The sequence below is a fragment of the Grammomys surdaster genome, unplaced genomic scaffold, assembly GCF_004785775.1.
Source record: "Grammomys surdaster isolate TR1022 unplaced genomic scaffold, NIH_TR_1.0 373, whole genome shotgun sequence".
NCBI lineage: Eukaryota > Metazoa > Chordata > Mammalia > Rodentia > Muridae > Grammomys > Grammomys surdaster.
This window is the reverse complement of record NW_021604792.1, coordinates 11235891-11262571: the sequence shown is the minus strand read 5'-3', so window position 1 is coordinate 11262571 and position 26681 is coordinate 11235891. Positions and strand designations below refer to the sequence as shown.

Here is a 26681-nt window from a genome sequence, read left to right as displayed (position 1 = left end):
CTCTCTCTCTCTCTCTCTCTCTCATTCTCTCTCTAAAAAAGAGATTTCTCTAGTTTTCTGCTGATCCTGGGACAGTAAGGAGCCCACAGACTGTAAGAGCTGTAGACTGCTTGGTATTCACAGCTGGCAGCTGGTAGCTAAATATACTAATCTGGAAAACAGAGGAACAATGGTGATTTTTAACAGTGAAGGCTATTTGTCTCTGAGCTTCTTCAAAGGCTCGTCATCTGGCTATGTTTAGAGAAAGGATGGGAAGCACAGATGATTCTTCACAGAAAAGTACAAGGAAACTGAATGCAAACATCCTGTGGATGATGTTATCCACCCTGTATATATATGGTGCTGTATTTACAAACCAGAGATTTGTGCAGCTAGCACAATTGCCTACAGTATCTCAAGCAGCCATGCTACACTTACACAGATGGAGCAGTTGGGAGAATTCTCATTGGAGGTTGCCAATGATCCAGGATACCTGTTCTGGTAATTAGCCACAAGAGGACCAGTTTAATGCCTTAATCCTACCAATGATGAATTAGGTACTTTTAATCTATCTCAATGAGTGAACTTTTTAAAAAGAGAAAAATAATTCCTTTGTGATTGAAAACTGATAAATAGTACTACACACTAAATGCTCCAATAAAATACTGATATAATAATATTGATAGAATAATAAACTTGGTGTTAGACTCTAAAGATCTATTCATAATGTGGATTTTGTATATCTTACATCACATGGCATTTTTATTTTATTATATTTTATTTTGAATCTTTCAGAAACTGTACTTGACTCCCAATACTAAGGCTGGCCCCAGGACAACCACTCAACAATTGTACCATGTTTGTAATCTGTTTATATTCCCCACGTAAAAGCTGCCCATTACCCTTCTCAAACTTCCTGCTGTCACCAGGCTCCTGACCTGTTTCCTGCTGATAAGTCCTGAGAGTGCTCAATATCCTCAGGAAAAGAAATAGCTCATTGTGTACCCGAGGGAGCTCATTCTATGGGAAAGGCCATGTTCTCTGTTTGACTCTTCCTGCAGTTTCTTCACAATTACCTACCCAGCAGAGAATATAAAAAATGTCTTTGAATCCTTCTCGTCCCAGGAAAGCCAGCTCATGTCGTTTCCATCTTTTATCACCAGAAAGCCTTTTCTCAAATTCATTTTCTGATCACTTTTTATGTTTTTAAGTGTTTCTGGAGGCATACCCCCTTTTCTCATCTTTTGAAATGTTTCCCTATGTTGCTATCAATATTATGAAGTTTGGATACAGAAAGGTGGATTATAGACGATGCTAAAGAATAATCTCAAGGAAAGAAAATATATCAGCAAATACTATTTTCTCCTTTCCCACCTGAAATGGCACTTTGCTGAGGTCTCAGATTGCAAATGAGAATGCTCTTCACTCTCTAGATAGCTAGATTCTTCCCATCAATGGTAGTTACAGAGACACATGTCACCCTCCTGGAGCCCAGAATGCCAGAAGTCAAAACTTAAATGAGAGCCATGGCCCTCGATTGAAGTAAGAACAATCGTTATTGGCTTTCTCTTGCTGACTACTGTTTCCCTCTGCAGTAGGTTTATATAATACTTGCGTAATGATGAACTTGATCTTTATTTCTTATTTTGAAATATTGCATTAGGCAATTTAACCAAACAAGAGCAACTATTATCATTTTGTTAATTGTAGAAAACATTTGAGAATACTTTTCCTCTTTAATGAATACAAATGCTGCATTTGTGTTCCACTACATTTAAAGAATCACTAAACCCTTTAGAAGATTTTCTTAATTTCCAACACATTTTTATATTACGAGCTACATTATGAGACTAACTTCACACTTCATTGTAAGGAACATCATAGGTAAATTATAAGTATCCCCACTTTTTCATAAGCTACATGGCATGGTGTGATTGGCTCAATAAACAAACCAAAACAAGAAAGACCTAAATCCCTCAAGTTCTAAAACCACAAATACACACTTCTGTTTGCTTGACCCAGTAAACCTGCTTAGAATTCAATATTGAGGAACTCCCCTAGCTAACATGAAAGAAATCTAAAAGAAAACTCAAGTAGCCTCACAGTAATGGTTAGATAAATGACAGTCATAAGATTAAATCTTATGAAATTAAATACAGAATTATTTTTCATAACAAAGTGCTACTTTAATTGTAATTTCACCATGAAATAGATGTTTCCCAATTTTGACTATTGAAAATTTAGAGTGTGAAAGCTATTGCTGCTACCACCAATGAAATCAGTTGGCATGGCACTATTCACAAAGACCCTGTTGTGGCTTTGATTGTCACCACCCAGAGAAATTCATGTCTAGTCAAGAGTCTGGTTGTACAGATGTCACAGCTTCTCTTTTTCCTCCCACGTCTGTTTGGAAATCATGCCTCTCCCACACCTCAGTTAGTCAACAAACCAACCTAGATGTCATGATTTTGCCTCAGACATTTCACTTTAGGAATATTATACAGCCATCCCCTTGAAGACAATACGCTTTGAAGACTTCCTTATACTCAAGTAATCTCATAAACAATGTCTTTATAGTGGCTCCACCAGTTGTTAATGCACAAGTAGTCAAGGAGTGATTGTTTCCATATTGTGAAAAGGATTCACTTGTTGATCCCCTTCCCCAAATCACAAATCCATTCTATAACCTCACCCATTTCACATTATTTACACTTATTATTATTAAACATTCAGTACCTGAAAGGCAGAAACATTGTTCAAACATGATAGAAGAAGAAATCTATTATTTGTGCATATAGAGATTGTTTTTGGTTTTGTTGTTACTTGTTTTTTGTTCATTTGGGGTTTTTTTGTCATTGTTTTTTTCTAGGCTTCAGTCTCTTTGGGAGTACAGGAACGTAAATTCCAACTTAGATCAGAATAGAGACGGTGTCTTTCCTAGGAGACATAATTAGGGGAAAGACACAATTGATGGAGTGGTGGTTGACATAGTGAGAACCATATCAGCTGGAAAGCTGGCCACAGACACAGCAGGTGAAGTCACTTTTGAGAGCCTAGGAAAGGCCAGGTGTGAACTGGACACAAAAAGAATTGGCTCTGTGTAGAGCAGCAGAGGGGTGGAGACTTCTGCTAGTTTCTCTTAGACACCTGCTAGGATAAAGGATGTCATGTTTTTTTCTTCTGTTCTGTCTTATCACTTTGCTTTTTCACATTTCTTCTTTCATTCTTCCAATCTTTCTTTCTCTCTTTTTTTTTGTTCCTTCTTTCTGTCACTTGAGAAGACATGCTCCTGCAGCCTAGGATGGCCTCCAACTATGTAGCTGAGGCTGGCCTTGAACTTCTCATGTCTTCCTCCTCCTTTCAAGTGCAGTGACTCTAAAGGCACCAATACTTTTGAAAACACAAGCACACCCAGTTTGTGGCTTTGTAACAACTCTTCTATTTTCTTATCTTTCTCACTTTTCCAAGAGACATGAGACAGAGGCTGATAAGAGACCTTGAGAAGGGAGAATGCTGAAAGTCTTCTGTAAGTCAAGGGCGACAACTCTATAGGTTCCTGGGGCTAGTTGGTGGTTCATGAGCAAGACTCTTTGTGTCTGGAAAATGTGTGCAAGAACTAAAGCCCAGGCCTGGATGATGCTGAGCTGGAACCAGGAAAACCTCTCACATACCAGCCTCAGCAGCTGCTCCTCTGTTTCCCAAAGCTTTGGATGTCCTTCACGTTGGCCTCACTGGACAGTCCTTTTGCTGGTGTTTGAAGCTGACCTGTCGGCCCCTCCATCCAATGCTTCATGTCACTGGAGCTCCTCGGGTACCACTCTCCCTGCCACCCTCTCACAGGCACACCTCCTCAGCTCTTTGCAGTCCTTAGAGTAAGCCTTTCCATTGAAGATGGTCATACAGTCCCTGTTTCTTAGGTTGGTGGGATCTATTATAATCTCAAACCTTAAGAAAGAGAAAGAAAATAATTTAATTACAGTTTATTTCTAAAATGACATATTAGGAGACAACAACAAAAAGTATCATAATCTATGTCCTCGGTGTGTCTTTGCTGAGGAGATGAGGGCCAATGAATTGTATTTTCAGCACATCAGTCTCCATCTCATTCTTAGAAGAGACCATTTAAAACAATAGAAATTGTTCTTAAAGCAAACAAGAACTCTGATTTTACTGCCGTTGTAAAGTTATCTACCTTTTCTAGAGATCAGTTTACTTAATTAAATGTACAGATAGTTACATTACTGTGTCCTGTTCTTTGGTAGACAGAAAATGGAATCTGCCTGAACAGACCTTTAAATGTAATAAACTTCCATAAAGAAATTACATTTGTTCCTGTCATAGAATTTCATGCACAATTGATCTGAAAGTTTCTGTAGTAAATAATTTTAAATGTACATTATACAGTTTGGAGAACCAAGACCTCTCTGAGGCCATAGCCTACCCCTGGATATTGACAGATTGGATGACCTTGGATGATGTCTATTACATCTGAGTCTCTTAGGTTTCTATTTAATTATTAGTTCAAAAGAGATATTCTCTCCTTTTTTCTCTCTCTCTCCTTATTCCTTTGTCTTCCAGAAAAATGATTCATAGATACACACTGCTGAAATCAATGAAGAAGCCACCTGCTTCCTGTGCTTCTCTCTCCCACCACTTTTTCTAATCCATTTCAATACAAGCACCTCTGGACATACCCCTGCAAGCACATGCTCCAGCAACAAAACAGATGCTCAATAATTATTGCCAAACTGCACTGCTAATCTGTCTTCATCAAATACCTCTCCCACAGAATGTTCTAAAGGCTTACAGCTCAAAGGAGTAAGATGTCCCATCTGTCCACAGCCAGGCTTTGCCACTGCCATTACGGGAGAGCCCTGTCCAATAAGAGTAGAAAAACTCAGAGTAGCTCTGGGGCATGGCAAAATCCTGTGAAAGGCACACAAGAAAAACTTTAGCTTTGACATGCTTCAATCAGGAGCACAGGGACATGTGGGATCAGCAGAACTTCTAGGAGAATAACATGGAAACCTCATAGGTGACACAAACATACACACAGACACATAGACACACAGACACACAGACGGACAGACAGACAGACAGACAGACAGACACACACACACACACACACACACACACACACGGGGGGCAGCAGGCTCAAGAGGGAAAGATACCTGCCATGAAGTCGAAATCCTTTATAAATTTATCCAGTAAGTGTGGGACACATAGATATAACATACTTTGTCTTAGTAACTATGGGATTATAAAACAAGCATTTTTATCAACCAAAATTTATACCTGACCCATTATTATTATGCCATAAGATCAAATTCAAAACTGATATAAAATATGAGAGGAACTTAATGCGCTGTGTCTGCCATTAATTTCAGAATTCAAGAAGCAGATGGAGATGGATCTCAAGTGCAGAGTTTTCAGGTAGCCTGTTCTACATAGCCCATTCCAAGATAGCCAGGAGTACACAGCAAGACATTGTCTCAAAATACAGATAAGGGAGAGAGAATCAGAGACAGAGAGATAGTGAGACAGAGATTAAAAATAATGGGTAACCTGAGATATGGCTCAGTTACTAGAGAGCTTGCCTTACTTGTGTTGAGCTTTGTGTTTAATCCCTGTATCCCAAAAGTAATTTAATTTTAATTAATTACATTTAAAGGCTTATTACCATTGCTCCTGATTAATGGATTAAAACAAAACAAAAACAAGTGGGAGAAGGATTTACAAAAAAGTAAAATTACTCCAAACAACGAAAAAATTTAGAAATACAAAAGTAGAGACGTAAGCGCTGTAAGTATCAGGGAAGTAAACTATGAATAAGAACACAATAGCGGAATAAAGGAAAAAGAAGAGGATTTAGAAGGATGACATGAACCTCAAACTAGGCAGAAGAGAAAAATGTACATTTCCATATACATATGTGTGTTTCTTACCTATACATATAACCATATGCTAGCATATGACAACTCTTTTTCTAATATGCAGTGGTAAAAAAGCATTGTATGCTTTCATTTATATTTGACTGCTAGCTTTGAGTCTTTATATATGTGTATTTAAACTGTGGTACTTAGAGAAGGCAAGAAACTAGTAAGAGGCCATAAGGAGATTTCAAGACAAAGGAAATAGAATGCAGGTGGTTTGAAGGCAAGAAATGGAGCAGGAAGGGAGAGTTGAGGTACAGATGGGAGGGCAGGGTTGAGGGGTAGTATGGGATAGATAAGTAACACTAAAGACCTTGGAAAATTCTATATACAATCCTACTCTCTAATATTACCAAAATATATACATGTACATACGTATATGTGTTTAAATGGATTTACCCTATAATGAGGCAGTGCCTCCCAGACACCACAGGCTATCAAACAAAAAGCCAGGTTTCAAAAAATCTTTGACTGTAGCTTAGTGGTAGGTTACCTGACTTGCATTCATGAAGCCTTGAGTTCAAGCCCCATCACTGAAAAAAAAAAAAATCCCAGTGCCAGGTCTGTGTCACCACCTTTTCAGCTGCTGGTCAATGACTTCCGTAGACACGTGTGCTAATTTGGAGTTTTATTTTTATATTTTCCAGTCTTCTGGAAGGTGAACACACACACACACACACACACACACACACACACACACACACACACACACACACACACAAATACACACACACATAAAATTCATATGTATGTATGTATGTATGTATGTATGTATGTATGTATGTATGTGTATTTGGAGTTTATTACAATTATTTGACTGACTATTTTTCAATTCAAAGCTTTTTAACATTTATAACAGCAGGGCAGGCAGTAGTATCATCACGTTTCTGAGATTGCATCAATATTATTCCTTTTCCACCCTATCCCAAACAGGTAAATTAGGGCATTTTCTACCTGCTCATTGACTGAAGGGGTAGTAAGTATTTTGGGGAGAACACAGTTTATATTCACTTCAGGGATGACTTGTAACAGCAGGAGTAAGACTTGGCTTTTCTTGAGAGCAAGTGTGAAAATCTGTGGGTCAGAACCTTGACTCCTTACAAGATTCTGGCCCTGAGTTTTGGGGTACTGCTTCACATACTGTGGCTTAGGAACTTACCAGCTCTTCCTGCGTGCTTATCTTCAGCATGGTGGCATTGTCAGCCAGGCAGAAGTAGTCACAGCTCTGCCAGCTTTTACTTTCTTTATAGAACCGGTAGCATTTGTCCCCATGCCACTTCCATTTTTCTGGGCAAGGACTGCATCTATGTCCTCGGAAGAAAAAAAAGGAAACACTACAGTTTGCTTAGTTATCTTTGCATCGATCTGATATTTCCTTTTCTTGGAAACAACAGTGTTTGATATTCCAAGAAGTAACTTATATCTCTTAGATATTTGAGTGAGCACCTGTACTACCTAATCCACACCAGGAATGGCCTATCATTGAAGTGAAACATTCAGTGAAAATTAAAACAGATAGTACTTACATGCAGTGTTGGGTCTGGTGCTGAATGACTGAAACTTCCTTGCCTACGCTATGCAGAATGTGAACAGAATATCCCTTTGTGAGGTGGCTCATATGACTATGCTATGATTTGGATATGAAATTTTTCCCATGGGTTCATAAGCATCGGGAACATAATTTAGAGCTGGTGAGCTTTGGGGACATGATTGGATCCAGATGGCTTTGATATCATTGATGGACTGATTCCTTGATTGATTCTGAATACGATGGCTTTAGTGGGAGGTGAATGAAAATAGCAGCTAAGGGAGAAGTCAGTCACTGGGGCATGTTCTTAGAGCTGCATCGTACGCAGCACTTTTTGTGTATACCCTTTTCTCTGCTTCAAGGATGGCATCATGGATGCTGCCCCACAGTGGCCTTCACTGCCGTCATGGGTTGACATGTCTGAAGCTGGAAGCTAAATGAGTCTTTGCCCTTCTCAAGTTGATCGTCAGGTGTTCTCAGGTGTAGGTCCCTTGTACCCATGCTGTATAAGTAGGTTTGTGTTAGGAGATGATGGGCACTCCCAAGCCAAACAAGTATATGCAAGAAGTTGAGAGTAATATGGAATATGTAGGTATTTTTTACATGGATGAATAGTAGTATCGTGAGTATCATGGTATGGGTGTCTGGACTTTGGCATCTGAAAGTCAGGAAGCTGCATCTAAGTCTTGTGTGTGCACATGTGTGAGTGGTGTGTGTATGTGTGTGTGTGTGTGTGTGTGTGTGTGTGTGGCATTTAATCATATTCATGTTTGGATCACTATTTTATTCTGGAGGGGATAGAGATTTGAACATTGATTACTCTAGACTACATATCAAGCCATAGATAATGCTTTCTGTTAACCTTTTTTTATTGGGTATTTTATTTATTTACATTTTCAATGTTATCCCCTTTCCCGGTTTACCCTCCAGAGACCCCTATCCCATCCCCTCCCCCTGCTTCTTTGAGGGTGATCTCTTAACCACCCACCCAGTGATAGAAGCAAATTTTCCCCAGGATGCAACACACCAATAAATGATATACATGCATGCGTATAAATACGGATGTGTTTCAGGGGAAATGGATACTTTTAATTAGCTAGATACAAGTGTGTCATGAAAATATATTGATTTCAGATATTTTGCTTCTGACATATAGAGCTAGTGAAACATTGGCCATAGAGTTCCCAAGCTGAACACGGCTGATTCTTGGGAGCTCCTCCTACAAACTCTCTGTCTATGTAGGAAGCTTCATGTGACAATAGCTACAACATGGTCAATGAAGCAAAAATGTTCAGCAAGGCAATACTCTAAGGCAGATCAATTAGTTTTATGGTGCAGGAAAACTACATCATCCAAAAATATGTGGTAATTTTTTTTATTATTTTTTCCAGTAGATTATGGGCATATAGAATATTAGTTTAATTTGTGACCCTTTCTTGCATATTGAACTCCTCACATATTAGATCATTCATTCTCACTTCCTAACTTTCACATATCACTTTATATTTTAATTGCATAGAGCTTATTTGCATAGTTTTTTTCATGTGTTCTTTGTTTGTTTTGAGCTACCTAGATGAGAAAACTAGGTTATATCTTTGATGATTTAGAATCCTACGAAGAAAAAATATTGTCCACCGGGTTGTCAGAGAAACAAGAAAAGAGACAATTAGGGTAAATGAGATCACTAGTCATGTGGAAAACAATCACTTAGAGAAGTGTGCCTTGAGACACTGTTTACTTAGAAAATCACTCGCTCCTCTGCTAATGGGGAAGTGGTGTGGGGAGGGATGATGATGAAACTGTGGTACTTTTGAGTTTCCAAAAGAAAAACCAGTAAGGACTGTGAACTGAAGGTTGTTTCCTATGCTTGTGTGGGAGAGAGGGCTGACGTGAATGTAGTGTGCTAAGATGCAACTTTCAAAAGGGGAATAGCGAGATGGTGGTGGATTGAGGGGACACTGAAGTGCATTTACAGTTATCACCAGTGGTAGTTTTAGTTTGCCTGTTATTGTCATTTCCATTACTCTTGGTCCTTTGTAAGATTCATATTTTTGAGAAACAAGCCAGGGTGAACTAAAACAACTGTCATTTATTGCAAGCTCTTTGAATTTTGAAGTAATCCCTGCATGAATCCAAAAGTTTGAAAATTATAGTTATAACTTCCCTAACACTTTCCCTGTTTTGGATTAGTATGTGCCAACCTAATTGAGGCATATCCCTGTGTTTAATTGCAGATTATGCTGTTTTGGTTACTCTAAAGGGATTACTATGTTTTAAACGCTCATATTTGAAGAATCCTTTCCTGTACCATGACATGGATGCATATAAGGAATTATAACCCAATGTCTGGTCATGAATATGCAGCTCAAACTGTGTATTGAGATGGCAGGAAAAGTACTCCTAAGAAAAATACATGATTCTAGCTACTCATATGGGAAATTCACGTTTAGATGGAACAATTTCTAGAGGCCAGAGTGACAGGGACATACTTACCTCCACTTTTGTTGTAAAGTTCACGACACAGTTTTACAGCTACCTGCTGCAGAGTTTGGATGAGTTTTTTGTTCTGGGTTTGAAGAGACTGTAGTTGTCGCGACATGTTCCCCAGCTTCTCATCCTTTTCAATGATGCTGTCTTGCTGGGTGTTGGAGAGCTGGTAGAACTGAAAAACTAAGGCATGTGACCAAGTCAGACTGGACAGCTCATATGCCTGTTTCTATTTTCCACACATGGGAGAGACAATAAAGCATATAGTTTAAGAGCTTCTTATGGAGAGCTCACATTGCCACATCCAATGGCATAGTTAATGGAGTCTTCCCAGACAAATCTGTATGTCGTCCTCTGTTGGAAAATAGTGGTTCTTAACTTTGGAAGTTAAGAACCCAATCCCAATCTGTCTTTCTGCCCAACAAATATTTTATACACCTAAAATCAATGTAAACTACAAATCTACCCATCTATTGAGTATTGAAAAAGATGACACATACTATTGTTTATTCCATTATTAAAATATTCCGATCTCATTTTTATATATTTGTGGACTTGCAGTTAGGCTCCATAAGGACAAGTCACTGTTTTGATGTCTCTCAACTAAAAACATTTCAACACAGGCTTGAACTTCAGTTTGCTAAATCTCAAGAAATGTGTCGTAAGTCATGGGAGTTACTTTACATTCCTAAGAGAAAAGGTGGTTACAAGACAGTGCTGTATCAAGATTATGTAAATTTGGGGGTAGAGAGAGCTAATAGGATTTCTTTTTAACTTTTAAATTGAAGTTCATAGACTTAACTTTTACTTTAGCAGAGTCAACTTGAGACTCTGATCTGGTTTGCAGTGCGGCTTTTGCCTGGAGTCACCTTAAGCGGGAAAGGGGATTGTATGTTCTTAGCCTAATCAAGCCAGTTTACCAGAATCCATCAAGAAATTTACCTTCACAGCTTTGAAATGTAAAGGTATTACACATGCAACCTTCCTTGTTTGATTTGCACACTTTCTACCCCCCCACCCCCAGCCAATAACTATTATTTGACAGCCTTTTTGTCAAGCAGTGATCAAGCGCTTCTATGCTCCTTGTGTAGAAGGTGGATGTGTGTAGACACAGCATTTCCCTGCACTGCTGGTACTGGCTAAAGTGCTGATTTACATACCAACATATAAACAGATACAATACTTATCTCAAACAGAATGTTTTTTTCTAACTGGAAAATGCTTGCTGTGTTTCAATACATCAACCCCTAGTCATTTAAACAGTTGCCTTTAGAAAGACGATGAGGTTCCAGAATTAAGGTTTTAAGAAACTCATAGCAAGAGTTTCTTGTCCTCCACAAACTAAGAAACCAGGAACCTTCCCCAGGGTAGAGCTCGGACTTACACACAAGGCCCAGGGCAGCCAGGCCGACGAGCAGCACCAAACACAAGGTCAGCAGGGTCAGGGCCACTGGGCGCCAAACTGAAGAGGGAGTCCCATTCTCTGCAGGGAACAAAGGGAAAGTATGGGTCGCCTTTTCTTTCTCTAGATTAAAGTCAGTTGCCATCAGGTACGGAGATTGGAGGACCTTCTGGATGCAAAATAAAGGCAGTCAGGGCTTTGCCCTCTGTTTTCAGAGTCTTGGCCACAAAACCTCAAGGCCTACATTATGCTTCACCATGACACTTAAATGTTTGTTTTTAGATCCTTATGCTTGTCAAGATTGTGACTGTTGAGGCCAACTGTGGTTATATACACCTTTAGTCCTAGTACTCAGGAGGCAGAGGCAGGAAGTTCTCTATGGGTTGATGGTCAGACTGGTCTAGTTAGAAATTTTCAGGCCAGTCAGGGTTGCACTGTGAGACCCTGTCTTACATAAACACACAAAAAGCAAAAAAAAAAAAAACCCAAAAAACAACAACAAAAAAAACACAACCACCACCAACAAAAATGTTGACTGTGAACAATTGTTACCTAAGCCTGATAGAAAGCTAGGCATGAAGCGAGTATAATCCCAGCAGCATAGGTAAAGGTAGGGATCAGAAGTTCAAGGTCATCTTTAACTGCATTAGAGAGTTAGAGATCAGCCAGTGTTGACACAAACGGATAAACAAACAAATAAACAAACAAAGCAAAGCCCCAAGAATCTCAAATCTTACCAAGCAGCAACTTTATACATTCATTTGTCAATTCATTTATCAATTCATTTATCAATTCATTTGTTCTTAGTTTTGTGAAATATGCCCTGTCCCCAGTATTTCACCTATGTGACTTTAGGAAAACAAATGATATGTTTATCATCAGAAATGATAGTTTTACTTCTTCTTTTTGGAATCTCCAGTATGAAAGTCATAATTTGTAAGAGTGTTACATATTCATTTATTAGATTTATATCTTTTCCATACTAAAATATAAAGGAACATGACTGTCAGGTTTCTCAGAGATGGGTGTAAAAATATAAGACTTCATACCAGTCAAATAATAAATTAAAACATAGAAAGAAACAGTATAGACAATATCTTCTTCTTGACTTTGTTCCCATGGTTTGACCTGTCACATTGGAGTAGCAGCTGTGTCATGAGGAGACCCATCTCCTGGTGAGATCATCTATTTGGGTTATGACCAAAGGCAACTGATAGAGTTGAATTCTTCTCTGAGTAGATAATATCTCGAGTTTGTGGTAGAACAAAAGCAGAGTAGGACCTGTACATTCTATTCTTTCCATGTTCCACTTAATTGAGAAAGCAAGCCAGGATTTAAAACAGAAAGGACAAATATATACAAATTCACTTCCAACACACTGGAAACCCACAAGAGTTTTAGGGAATTAGGCAAGCTATCTTTACTCTTCCCTCTGTTTTCCAAGTCCAACCACCAATCATATCTCCAGCTCAGTAGCCAACCACCAACTGTAGCCTCTCCTTCCTTGGCCCCTACATATTGGCCTTTATGCACTGATAGTGGGAGACTTCAATACCTCACTCTCACCAATAGACAGGTCATCTAGATAAAACTAAATAGAGAAATGCTGGTGCTAAATGACATCATAAGCAAAATGAATCTAACAGATATTCACTGAACATTTCACCAAAACACAAACGAATATAGCTTCTTTTCAGTAGCTCACGGAACTTTCTCCAACTGACCACGTATTAGGGCCCAAAGCAAATCTCAATAGATTAAAAAAAAAAGAACAAAAAACCCAAAAACCTGAAATAACACTCTGCATCTTATCTGAACATGGATTAAAGTTAGGTATCAACAACAACAGAAACAACAGAAAGCTTACAAACTCATGGAAACTGAACAGCTCACTACTGAATAAAAAGCATATCAAGACAGAAATTATAAGCATTTTAGAATTGAATGAAAATGAAAATACAACATATGCAAACTTATGGGAAGTGGTGATTGTGGTTCTAAGAGGCAAGGTATAGTATAAGTGCCCACAGAAAATGTTTGGGAAGATCTTATATCAGTAAGTTAGTAACACACTTGAACGCTCTAGAATAAAAAGAAGGAATAACATCCAAAAGGAGTAGATGACAAGAAATTAGACACGGGATAAAATCAATAAAATAGAAATGAAAAATTATTTTAAAAATTCAATGAAACAAAGAGTTGGTTCTTTGAGAACACCAATAAGATCGACAAACTCTTATCTAAATTAACTAAATGGTGAGGATGAACAGACATAAGTAACAAAATTAGAAACAAAATGGGGACATAACAATAGACACCAAGAAGATCCAGAGAATTATAGGGACATACTTTAACAACCTGCACTTTATCACATTAGAAAGCCTGAAAGAAATGTATATATATATATGTATATGTATATGTATATGTATATGTATATATATACATATATATGTATATATATACACACACATATATATATATATATATCAAAGTTAAATAAAGATCAGATAAGCAATGAAAACAGACCTATAACTTCTAGTGAAATAGAAACATTCATTAAAATCTCTCACTATAAAAACACCAAAGCCAGATAGCATGGAATTTTACCAACTTTCAAAGAAGATTTCTTTCCAATATTTCTCCAATTATTTCACAAAATAGAAACAGAAGAAACAATGTCAAATTCTTTTTATAAAGCCATAGTTACTCTGATATGTAAACCACATACAGACTCAACAAAGAAAGAGAATTACAGACTAATTACCCTGATGAACATAGCTGCAAAAGTTATCGGTAAAATACTTGCAAACCAAATCCAAGAACACATTAATAAGATTATACACCATGATCGAGTAGGCTCCGTCCCAGTGGTACAGGGATAGTACAACATACATAAATAGATAAATGCAGTCCACCATATAAAAGACAAAACCCACATCATCTTATTAGATGCAGGGAGGCCTTTGGTGAAATTCAACACCCTTTCATGATAATAGTCCTGAAAAGTCTATAGAAGGCATAAAAGAAATAAACCTCAAGCTAATAGAGGCAATTTATAGAAAGTTCACAGCCAACATCAACCCAAATGGAGATAAAAATCAAAGCATTTCCACTAAAACAAGAAATAAGACAGTTGTAAACTCTCTATATCTATCTATTCGACACAGTACTTAAAGATTTATCTGCAGCAATAACACAAATAGGAAGGGAAGAAGCCACTGCATCTTTATTTGCAGATAATATGATAATATACACAGGTGACCCTAAAAATTCCACCAGCAAACTCCTACAACTGATAAACACATTTATCAATGTGGCAGGATATAAAATTCATATATAAACCTAGTAGCTTTCCTATATACAAAAGAAAAACAGATTGAAAAGGAAATCAGGGAAACAGTACCTTTCACAGTAGCCTTTCAAAGTAAATTATGACAATGCTAACAAGAAATATAAAAGGCTTGTATAGTAAAAATTTTAAGAGATTGAAGAAGAAAATCGAGTAAGACATCAGAAGATAGAAAGATCTCCAAAGACCAGTAGGATTATTATAGTAAAAATATCAATCTTAGCAAAAAGCAGTTTATAGATTCAATGTAATCCCCAACACAACTCTTCACAGAATTTGAAAGAACAATTTTCAGCTTCATATGAAAACACAAAAAGCTCAGGAGAGTCTTAAACTGTAGTACAGAGCAATAGGAGTAAAAATAATATGATATCAGCATAAACAAACACATTTATCAATGGAACCTAGTCAAAGACACAGACATAAATTGACACACCCATGAACACCTAATTTTTGATGAAGAAGCCAGATATACACACTGAAAAAAAAAAGACAGCAATGATAGTCAAATTGGACAGTGGCATGTAGAAGAATCCAAGTAGATCCATACTCATCACTCTGCACAAAAATCAACTTCACTCCAAGTGGATCAAAGACCTCAACGTAAGGCCAGAAACACTCAATCTGATAGAAGAGAAAGTAGAGAGTAATCTTGAGCTCATTGACACAAAAAGACTTTCTGAACGAACGTATTTAGCCCAGTTAGTAAGATGAACAATTAATAACTGGGACCTCATGAAACTGGAAAGCATCTTTATGGCAAAGGACACTATCATTATACTAACTATACACCTAAAGGAGGGATAATATTCAAATACATAAAGAACTAAAACCCCAATATTCAAGAAAACAAATAATTCAATTGAAAAATGGGGTACAGAGCTAAATGTGCACCAATGACTGAGAAACACTCAAAGAAATGTTCAAAATATTTAGTTATTAGGGAAATGCAAATCAAAACTACCTTGAGATTTCTTTGTACACTAGTTGGGATGCCCAAGATTATTAAAACAAGTAAAAGTTCATGCTGGCAAGGATGTAGGGTAATGGTAACACTCACCCATTGCTGGTGGGAGGGCAAACAGCCTTTATAATCTAGTATGGCAGTACCTCAGGAAGTCGGGAATAGATCTACCTCAAAATCTAGCTACACTACTCTTGAGCACATACATAAAGGATGTTTCATACTCCCACAGAGACACTCAACCATGTTCATTGCTGCTTCATCTATAATATCCAAAAATTGAAAACAACCTAGATATCTGTCAATGGATAAATGGATAAAGAAAATGTGGTGCATTTTCACAATGGCATATTAATTGGCTTTTTTTTTTAAAGAAAAGAATAATATTTGCAAATAAATGGATGGACCTAGAAAGAAAAATATGGTATGTATTTAACTGCAGGTAGGTGTTAGTTGTTAAGTCTTAGATAGGCAAGCCACAATCTATCTAACCACAGAAGTTAAGTATAGACTAAGGGACTGGGTGGGAGGAATGGATCTCCCTAGGAAGGGGAAATAGAAGAAATAGTTATTGATGAACAAGTCTGGGGACTGGTACAGAAGGATCAAATGGATATAGAGTGAGAAAAGGGATAGGAGAAGATAATACAGGAAGAGACAACTAGAACTGAGGCCAATTGACAGGTCATATGGAAATCTAATACAGTAGAAGCTTCCTAAAAATATACATACATAAATTCACCAAATAACGGAGGAGATAGAGCCCCTACTGGATATCTCTTGTAATCAAAAAAAAAAAAAAAAAAAAACCTTCCACTACCAGGGATGGGTTTCATCTAATAAAGTTTGGTCCTGTCGGTACTCCAAAGAACCCAGGCTCCTGCCAACATTCTTGGTTACTTTCCACAAACTGATGATAAGGTTCTATCACTGAAGACAATGTCCATACAACTCACTAAACATATAGAATTTGGGCTGTTGCCCACTTAAAAACTTCATCATTACTGGTAAGTATTCACAGAACTGAAATGTATTCTGCACTCTACCAAAGAAAAAAGATAAACACCAATAGTCAAGCTATAAACCCTTTGACCTGCAACGATGACTTTCATGCAAGATTCATTAATGCAACAACAGCATGAAGTTGTGGTAGTAACTACCTGTTATCTAATTAGAGTTAAGGCCTGATTCATGAGAAGGAACACATTCCCAACAATGCTCGGAACCTGAGATTAGATTGACCAGAGATCTACAGGAAAACTAAATACTACTGTTCTGATAAAGAACCATAGCAATAAAATGACTTTTAATGATGCTCTGTTGTACTCATAGATGTGTTCCTTGCTCTGCCATCATCAGAGACATTTTCTCCTGTAACAGATGGGAACAGCGACACACAGCCAATATGCAGAGAGTGAAACCTTAGAATTCTCAGTCATAAATGGGATGCCTCCATCAAATCCCCTGGAGGTCAAGGACTCTTCCAGAAGGGGAACCGGACAGAGTATAAGAGCCATAGGGGATGAAGGCCACCGAGAAACCACGAACTTCTAAACCCAGCTGGATCAATGCATGTATGATCTCACAGACTGTGACAGTAGATCTGCATCAGCTGGGATTCCAGCCCTGAGATAGGAAGTTGCTATCCCTAACCTGGAAGTTGCCTTCAACTGACAACCACTTGTAAATGAAAAATGAGTTTTCCCCAATGGAATCTCACTGTGGTAACAAACCAGTCTTAAGAGCATGCCCAGCAGTAAATAACCAACACAAAACAAACTCAGTATCAACTTTGGGGTTTCTTTGTCTCATAATGTTTGGTCAAGGCATTGATTTTATTTATTTTAATTTTACTGTTATTATTATTTAGCTTGCAAGTCCTTTGCACACAGATTACAGCTTTCAGTCCTGTGTTTTTGTGAGATTCTTGCATGTGTGAATGTGTGTGTCTCTTGTGTTACGTATGACTCTTGTGCTTTTTGTCTGGTTGTTTTTCTTATGTTTGTTTTGTCCTATCCTAATTTGTTTGATTTTTCTTATTTTCTTTTATCATTATTATTTAGATTCCTGCTTGTTTCTGATGATAGACAGAGAGAGTATAGATTTGGATAGGACAGAAAGGACAGAAGATCTTGGAAGGGTTGGGAGATGGGAAATTGTAATCAGAAATATTGTATGAGAAAAATCTACTTTTAATAAAATCAAAATAGAAAAAAAAAAACCCGCTCTCTTCCAGAGAGATCCTCCATATTATATATTCTAGGCACAATGATCTGAACTACTGCCACTGTGAAGCAGGAAAGTTAACACGTACATAAGAGATATGATACCTATCCTCCTGAACTTACCTGGAGTCAGGAAAATATGCCAAAATTCAGAGAGGAGGCATGTGAGTGTATTTTATATTTTAAAATGTGAATCATGCTTTTAAACAATCATCTCAATAGACAGCTCACATTCTATTTAGAAAAAATTTCAAAGCGAGTTTCATCAATGATGTCAATTTCATTATGACCCTACCTGATGTAATGACTTCCAGTAGCTTTATTTGAGAGCAAAGTCCCAGAATATACTTGTTGTTCGCCAGATTCTACACACTCTTTTCTTGTTTTCTCAAATATGCTTCTGTTGCTCTAATGCTGTCCTCACAGAACCCTTCAGTTATGCCCTTGCAGCCCTCAAAGTTAATTCTCCTTTAGTTCTGGGTGTTCTCCCAGCCTCTACTTCTGCGACCTCCCGTGATATAATGGCACTGAACTTTTCCCTGGATGTTATTTTCCCCTCTGGATGCTTTTCTTCTTGCTGTGAGTCTAAAGTTTCTTAATTCTGCCCTAAATGTTCCCGACCATGCTGAACTATCTCTCTAGGGACCACCTCCATCTTAAAAAGATTTTTTCACAAAAACAAACTGCCCAGGAGGTACTTACTTTTGGCTTGACTTTCTTGTAGTTTTTGGGTTTTAAAAAGAATCCCTATGCTGTCTCCTGGGGCATGTTTAGAAAGGGGTGTAGATAGACTAAAGAATGATATAAACATCTCCAGGAATTCTGAGATATATATAGAAGAGAACACCATCTTCCTGTGTCCTCTAAATACTGCTATGCTATAAAATGCTAGAGTGCCAAAGTCAAGTTTTGAATACAAACCCTTTTGTTGTTGCAGGAAACTTGGCGGATAAAGAGTATTGTCATACTTGATTAGTTATTCTTCATCAGTCAGCAGAGGAAAACTCTACACTCCCCCAAACCAAGAGCACATGAGAAATAAAACAGACATCATTAACTAAGGGCTGTGAAGATAGCCCTGGAAGGTATGGTGTCTTAGAAGCTAGAACAGAAACAGAGTTTAACATCAGCAATTTGTGCAAGGCCATGCTAGATACTGTGACAGAGCCAGGGTGCATTCATCATGCGTAGCTCTGTACTTTGTACATTCCATTTCTTCCTATGAAGACTTCTCATCTTCAGCTGCATAGTCCCCCGTGACGCTTCATGACAGGTTCTGTTGTGATTCTCAAAGCCAATTTACAGTGATCTAAATCCTAATCCGAGTCACCATCTCATTTCCCCACTCTAAGCTCTTTTTTGACTTAATTTGCCTCGTGATACATTCTATCTCTGACATTGTGCACCAGGCTAATTCTTCTTTTCTGATGTCCTCTCCACACTGTCATCCACAGAGTGGAAGAGTGAGCCAGTGCTCGAGCTTGCTTTTCTGGCAAATCCAGGCTGAGCCTTGAAGACCTGTGACAATTGACACTTTCTTTTGGGATGTACAAAGCTAACTGTTGATTTAGATTTTTCTGTGCTTGCTAATGCCTCAAAAAAAAAACTGTATCTCCTCAGTGCCCGTGATGGTGTTTAATATTTATTGGGTATGCCTGAAAGATTTATGAAATCATAGGAATGTGACTTGTGCCTTATTGCTGCAATGACAGATGTGTAGAAATGAAACTAAAAAGCAGAGAGTAAAATGCAACAACATCACACTAACAGGAGTAGGACATAGCAGAAATTGAATTGACTTTTAAATACGTTTTTCAAATTATTACTAATGACAGTGTTGTTTTTTTTATCCTTTTGGTAGGATAGCATTTCCACTGCAGCAGGAATCTTGTTTCTTCTGCAACATCATTGCCCAATTCCTGATGTTGTTTGGGTGAGCTGGACATCCTGGGCTTCTTTTTAATTTACAGTGTGGTTAAACTCTCTCCCATCTTAAAAAAAAAAACAATTAGATTTAAAATATCCTCACTTAATCTTGTAGCATCTCAGCAACAACAGAGTGTGTTTTTTACAAAGAAGATGAAGAAATGAGATGATAAAAGTCATAAATAGTTTCACTTCATCATCAGCCCCTTTTTGAGACATTGCTGTAAAGTAATCCATAGCTTGACCTGGGGTGCTGGTACACAGCAGTGACCCTGACTCTTGGGAGACTGAGATCAGAAGAGTTTTGGGCTGAGGAGCATTCTGAACTATGCAGGGAGTCTCAGCCATAAAGCATGATGATTATGATGACAAATAAAGTTCTATTTTTCTTGTTATTGTTGAAATAATGAGCTGTGTTTAGTCGCCTCTTAAATGTTCTGCAGTGTATTATTTTTAACATTCCACTCTTGCCTTGCATTGTGTCTCCCACTATTTCGAGTTTACTCCGCCAGTGTTCCAGATGCTTCTTTCTACCCGAGTCCCGAGTCCTACTTCTGCTCTCTCTGCTCTCTCTGCTCCTTTCTAACAGTCTCTGATTGGATCTTCATGTCCTCTGTCCTTTAGGCTGTGACTGATATCCCCCGGATTGTCTCCTTGTCAGTCAATTTTGTTTTGTAGGTTTCTGGTTTTATATATCCTCCCTCAGTTATCTTATTCATTCATGTAAATTTTAATTTCTATTCATACTATTTAAATGATTTATTCATTTATTTTGTATTCATATATGATTACTGCATATTTATCCAGCCCAAAATTCTTACCTTACTATGTCTATATTTAGCCCAAAATTCTAACTTTGAACTCAGATTCTTCAAATATATGTGTCTTTAGACAGCTCCAAATGCATCTCACCTTCCAGACCCTTGGACTCATGCTGAATTTGTCACCCTATGAGTCTTCCTGTGGTTCCTACTGCAGGTCGTGACCTTTTATATACCACCCGACAGCAGTACCTACAGCATGTCTGAGTACTCAGTAAACCTTGGACTCACATAGCCTGTCTCCTCACTGATAACCTGAAGCAATCTTTGAAACTCCTTCACCTCAATATCTATTACTCTCTCTTCTTCCTTCTTACTCTTCTTCCTCAGTTGAGGAAGTACCTGGACTAGAGATAAAGCAGGATGTTGACTCACCCAGGTCTGTGGATTCTCCTTCATTAGCATAGCCTAGAGATACTTCAGGCACATATCATTCGTCTCCCTGTATCTTTCTCTTCTTCATTAGTCTCATTTAGAACAGATCTAAAACACTTCAGGAAGCCTAAAAGACCCTCCTTAGCTCTCCAGATCTTCTCCTCAAACATAGTCGGCCCTCAGCTCTGTGCCTCAGTCATACTTACTGCAAAGAGTTCTCTAAAAGCACAGAGTTCCTTACAGTCCCCTTCACTTTCCTCTCATAAGTCTCTCTCTGTAGAGCATCCCCAGCCCTGGACACTCCCACTCCCGGTTCCTTTATAATACAGGGAATCCTAAAATCAACTCAACGCAATGGCCACTCTCTCCAGGTATTTTTGGGTCTCCTTTATCCCCCTAGACACAGATGGCCAGGTTTTCATGTGCTTGTAGGTGCTCTGAGTTAGTATATTATTATATATAAAACTGAATTGGGAACCTGTTTCCCTCATAGCTCATAGCAGATGGTACGCCATGTTTGACACTGAATGCCTAGTCCTTGGTATACTTGATCTGAATTTGTGGAAATTGGATATAGTTATGTCTTTTAGTTTTGATTTTCTGTCTTCATAACTGTTTTGTATTTTTATATAAGTGCAATTGTTATATGGATACTATTAAAATCTCAAAACCACCTCTGTATTTCTAACAGTTTGAAAGAATCAGTTTAAAAAATGCCCACTTGTATTTTGTCATAGCCTCATATTCAATCTGAAATTGCCCCAAATTCTGATTTTTTTACTGCTATTTCTACAGCAGAGGTGTTGTAAAAAATGTTTTCTTATGAAAAAATTTTATGACATTCCTCTAAATGTTTGCGTATCACAAGAAGAAACCAAGATATCGCACAGGGAGCCTGAGGAAACCTTTTCCAGATGTTAGCCTCTGAGTCACTTCCTTGTAACCTTCCCTCCCAGTGTTCCAATTTCCATTTCTTACAAGGAGGCTGCCAAGAGTTGTACCAAGTGTTTCATCTTGCCCCACCTCTGTCTCCACCCTTTGAACTCGAGGTACTTGTTTGTACACACTGTTCCTGCTTATGCAGATCATTGGCCCTTCTCTAGGCAAAGGCAAAAAAACCGAAATCGTACTCTGTCGTCTTGGAACTCAGGTTCTGGGAGCTGATTGTTCATGAGTTTGCGAGAGAAAGGCCTTTCCAACTGTTTTACTCACTTCCTGCCCCATCTATCCTTCTTCCTGCAACCACTGAGCTCCAGGTGAAGGAAGCTGGAAATCCCCAATATCCTTTAAACAGCTCTCTGGGTAGTTTAGTGGGAAAACCAGAAACCATATCAGTAAGCCTCAGATGGACAATCATTGATAAAAAGAAAGTGTATGGAACAGCTTTATGAAAGAAAAGGGGTTTTGTTACTTCTGTTTACTGTTAGCTGAAGTTAATATGAACAAACGGGCATCCAGCTCTTAAAACGATGCCAGGCACCACATGTGCACTATTGCACACCTCCCATCATTAATGTTTAATAAGCAATGGCACTGAATCCCAGGACACTAAGGTCATGAAGTGGTACGTGGCCCACTTGGTATCAGAACTTGAACATACAGCATGCTATCTGCTCTAGCGAGTGGGTTCTTTGCTCTAGATCCAAGTCAAGTGTCTGCTGTAGACCAACCAGATAAGCCTCTCTCTGTGTGTGGATTATGAAAATGAGTAGAACTGAAAAATTCTACCCTATAGTAAGATAAATAACAGTAACGAACATAGTAAGATATAAGCTAAAATAAATATCTTCTAAGTATGACTCAATCATTTCAATATTTTTAAATCAACACAGCAAAGGGGGACAGAATATCTTGGTGCCTGCTCATAATCCCACTACTGAGGAAACAGAAATAGGAAGATTGCAGGTTTGAAGCCAGTGGGCAACTTAGTGAATTACTGTCTCCTACTGAATTAAACCAAGTCTACAGTAGCTCAGTTTTTATGCTTTTACCTACCAGAGGAAAACCGCAGGCTCAACCTCAGCCCCAAATCACAGAATTTCACAGGTAAGGGGAAACGCTAGGACTTACTTTTGATGTCTTTGATATAACAGAGGGTAAAACCAATACCTGACTCTGACATGGCTCCTCTAAGATCTTGCAGATTCAAGATGCAGAGATTCTAACAAATACCTGAATCAATTTGCCTCCTTGGAAATCTCGGCCTTAAAGTTAAGAGTTCAAAACGAACCAAAATGAAATGGTCATTAACATTACCCTAAATTTCCAAATCCCATCACAGGTGACAGTCCACATGGACAACAATAAGCTGGCCTGGTCTGGCCTCCCTGAGAAAGGAAAAGGAAACAATGTTGCTTTAAGGTGCATACCATCTCTTCTCTCCCTGCTATACCTAATTGGAAAGCTCACATTCCCTCCTTGCAAACTGCTAAGCCAGCGATACAGTGTTAGAGAATCAGACCCCTGTGAGTATGCTGGTTCCATTTTGCAAATGTTACCTGCGTGTAGACAAGTTGTGGAAAGTGCAGTTACTCCTCACTGAAAGCCATGGGAAGATTCCCTCCCTTCCCTCTGCCTTGCATATGCCTAGAAGAAGTGCCTCATCTCACGAATTTCTCCAGAGCTCTGATCTGCTTGGATTCCAGGAGACAGAAGTAAGTACCTGAGTGCCTGGGCTCTGCACGTCTGGTGACAGTGGAGGTTCCAGAATACAGGCTTATGGTGGTGTCATCGTCATCGAGCATGTCTCTTGTGCTGCTGTATTTGGCCTGCATCCTGATTCCTGCAGAGATGCCGGTCAGATGTGCTCAGATTGCTCGAGGCTGTCTGGCTACCCTCAGATACCTCAGGAAACCAGGCACTGAGAGGCATTCTTAATAGTCTCTCCCTGCAGGCAGCAAGGGAAGCCTCTGACTCCAGTTCCTGCATGGAGAGGTCCGGCCCCTCCCCTCTGAGCCTGTATTCAGAATGCCAAGTTAGTCTGGCTGAGGGGAAATCGCATGTGTTTTCTGGTTGGGCGGTTCGTGAACAGTTATTAAAATATCTCCCTTTTCCAGATCCTATGTGTATCTGTTTACAAATCTTTCAGAATTGCAAAGTAGGGATGGTGATCCCTCCCAGCAGCACTGAAGGTCCTCTGACTCTAAAACATAATCAGAACTAGACTGCTTTCTTTTTCTGTTTTTTTTTCTTTCTTTCTTTTTTAAATTTTTTAAAAATTTTTTACCCAGTATGCATTACTCACCTGTACCTTTGGGGAAAGAGGGAAGACTCTTCGTGTCTCCAAAGGCAACGCATCATTCACTGGGCCTCCCCACATTGCCCCCCACCCTGAAAGCACCCAATCGATTTGATCGTTTGATTTTACTCAAAAAGAAAGTGAAAGCTATCTAGGTGAAGTGATTTCTTTGGAGGTCACATAGCTGGCCAGGGACTGGTTAGCTCTGAAAGTTCACCCCTGTTGTCAACTTCGTACCTTTTCTTGTCACAGCCTCCGGACTTGGTGTAACATTTTATAACGCACCAGGCACACTGTGATCACAAGCAATCCCAAGCTCTATTGGCAGGCCCTACTTACAGCATTGTTCCTAACCACTGTGCAACTTTGGGAAGACAGCTAGCTGTGTATTCTTACAGTTGTTAAGATAAGAAATGAGAAAATTGTCTCAGTCTATGTCCAGCCTTACTCTGGAACCGGCACAGTATAATTCTATTATTTGTCATGTTTGTGTGTGCCTGTGTGTGTTGCAACAGCTGAATACCTGAGACAAGATTATTCATACATAATAAAAAATATTTCTCATAATTCTGACTCAAGATCAAAGTGTTAACAAATTCATTGGTGAGGAGAGGAGTGTTTCCTCTAAGAGAGATACTGTACCATCATACAGTGGAAGGTGTGCTGTCAGGCCAGTAAATATCTATCACCTATCTATCTATCTATCTATCTATCTATCTATCTATCTATCTATAATCTATCAATCATCTATCAATAATCTATCTATCCATCTATGTATCTGTCTATCTATCTATCTATCTATCTATCATCTATCTGTGTGCATACATTTCTAGTTTACACAACACACACATACACACACACACACACACAAACAGGCACATATATTTATGAGTGATTGTACTCTCATCACACTACCAAATTTGTTCTACATGGGTAATGCCTGATTAAAACAAGTACACTAAATACCAGCTAGAGTACAAACACAGTTAGAGCAGCCAGAGTCCATAAAAGACCACCAGAAACCACAGATTGCAAATTTGTCATTGTTTCAAGCTGAAAGTTGTTCATCCAATTATTACAATTTTAAGATGAGGAATAATGGAAACCAATCACTGAATAATGACTTGTTGAAAAGTTGAAGATGAAGATACTTCTGTTTGCATTGGGTTGGGTATTAGAATGCTGTAGAGGGAAGGAGATAGTAAAAATTTTTAAAGTCAAGGTATGTGAAGCACAGAGTGTCATGGCATACTAAGAACATAGAACATTAAGAATTACAGAGTAGCTGTGGTAGTACACATTTGTAACCCCAGCATTCACAGGGCTGAGCGGATGGATCTCAAGTTGAAAGTCAGCCTGGACTATGTAAATGTCCTCTGTGAAAAAGGAAGGAAGGATGGAAGGAAGATAGAAAGGGAGAGAAAGAGAGTGAGAGGGAGAGAGAGAGAAAGGAAGATAGAAAGAGAGAGGGAAAGGAAGAGAGATAAATAGAGGAGGAGGAGGAATAGGAAGAGGAGGAGGAAGAAGAGGAGTAGAAAGAGGAAGAGGAGGAGAGGAAGAAGGAGGAGGAGGAGGAAGAGGAGGAAGAGGAGGAGGAGGAGGAAAGAAGGGGGAAGTGTGAGGAGTGTGTGAGAGGAGGAGAGAAATTACAAATAGGGTAGGAAAATAGAGGGGATTCTAAGTTTATCACAAAACAATAAAACAGTAACCAGAAGTGTTTGCCCAGCTTCTGTTATTCAAGTAGATCATCACTAATTTTTTGATCACATATATTGACATCTGTACTGCGTACCTTAGCCATTTATTTCAACAACAGTGAAATATATATATATTTTTTAAGAAAGCTATGATCTAGGGATATGCTTTGGACACAAAGTCCCTGGCTCTCTTATACCCTATATCCTGAGAAAATTTGACTACTTTAAATGTTGAAGCAAATATATAAAGGACCAAGAAGCTCAAGGAAAGTGATGGAAGAAAGCTGGTGATTTGAAATAGAGTACCCAGAGAACTCCTCATTCACTTAAGAGGTGATATGTATGCAGATTTGGTAAGTAAGACAGAGCCCACCTCCAGCAGAAAGACAGGGCATCAAGAGAGGGATGGGGTTGCCATCCCACAGCCAAAAACTCTGACACATAATTGTTCTTGTCTGAAAGAACTGCAGGGACAAAAATGGAGAAGAACCCGAGGAAAAGGAGGTCCAGTGACAGGCCCAAAGTGGATCCAGCTCAAGGGGAGGCCTAAGGCCTGACACTATTACTGAGGCTATTGATTGCTCACAAAAAGGGGCCTATCATGACTGCCCTCCGAAAGACCCAACAAGCAGCTGAAAGAATCAGATGCAGAGATTTATACCCAACCAATGGACAGAAGCTGCTGTGGTTGAATTAGGAAAAAGCTGGAAGAAGCTGAAAAGGAGGGCGACCCTGTAGGAGGACCAGCAGTCTCAAT

General features: G+C 38.7%; 1 protein-coding gene across 3 annotated transcripts; it reads right to left on the bottom strand.

Moving 5' to 3' along the window:
* Positions 1-1695: 1695 nt before the first annotated feature.
* Positions 1696-24346, bottom strand: Clec1a (C-type lectin domain family 1 member A). Of its 3 annotated transcripts, XM_028780982.1 has the most exons (7): positions 24234-24346; positions 23652-23771; positions 11312-11410; positions 9934-10110; positions 7072-7223; positions 4787-4905; positions 1802-3924 (listed from the first exon to the last, which is right to left on the bottom strand). In XM_028780982.1, the coding sequence occupies exons 2-7, from the start codon at positions 23761-23763 to the stop codon at positions 3774-3776; spliced, it is 810 nt and encodes a 269-aa protein (XP_028636815.1). In that variant the 5' UTR covers positions 23764-23771; positions 24234-24346; the 3' UTR covers positions 1802-3773. The 3 variants fall into 3 exon arrangements, with proteins under 3 accessions (XP_028636814.1, XP_028636815.1, XP_028636816.1); XM_028780981.1 differs by lacking the exon at positions 24234-24346 and having other exon boundaries at positions 1696-3924; positions 23652-24046; XM_028780983.1 differs by lacking the exon at positions 24234-24346 and having other exon boundaries at positions 3792-3924; positions 4787-4853; positions 23652-23901.
* Between the last annotated feature and the right edge of the window lie 2335 nt (positions 24347-26681).

Coding starts and splice junctions, on each gene's coding strand:
- Clec1a (XM_028780982.1), bottom strand. CDS start 23,763: ATGCAGGCCAAATACAGCAGCACAAGAGACATGCTCGATGACGATGAC. Junction 11,411..23,651: donor TGCAGAGCCCAGGCACTCAG/GTACTTACTTCT, acceptor TGTTCCCTGCAG/AGAATGGGACTCCCTCTTCA. Junction 10,111..11,311: donor GGCTGCCCTGGGCCTTGTGT/GTAAGTCCGAGC, acceptor CACATGCCTTAG/TTTTTCAGTTCTACCAGCTC.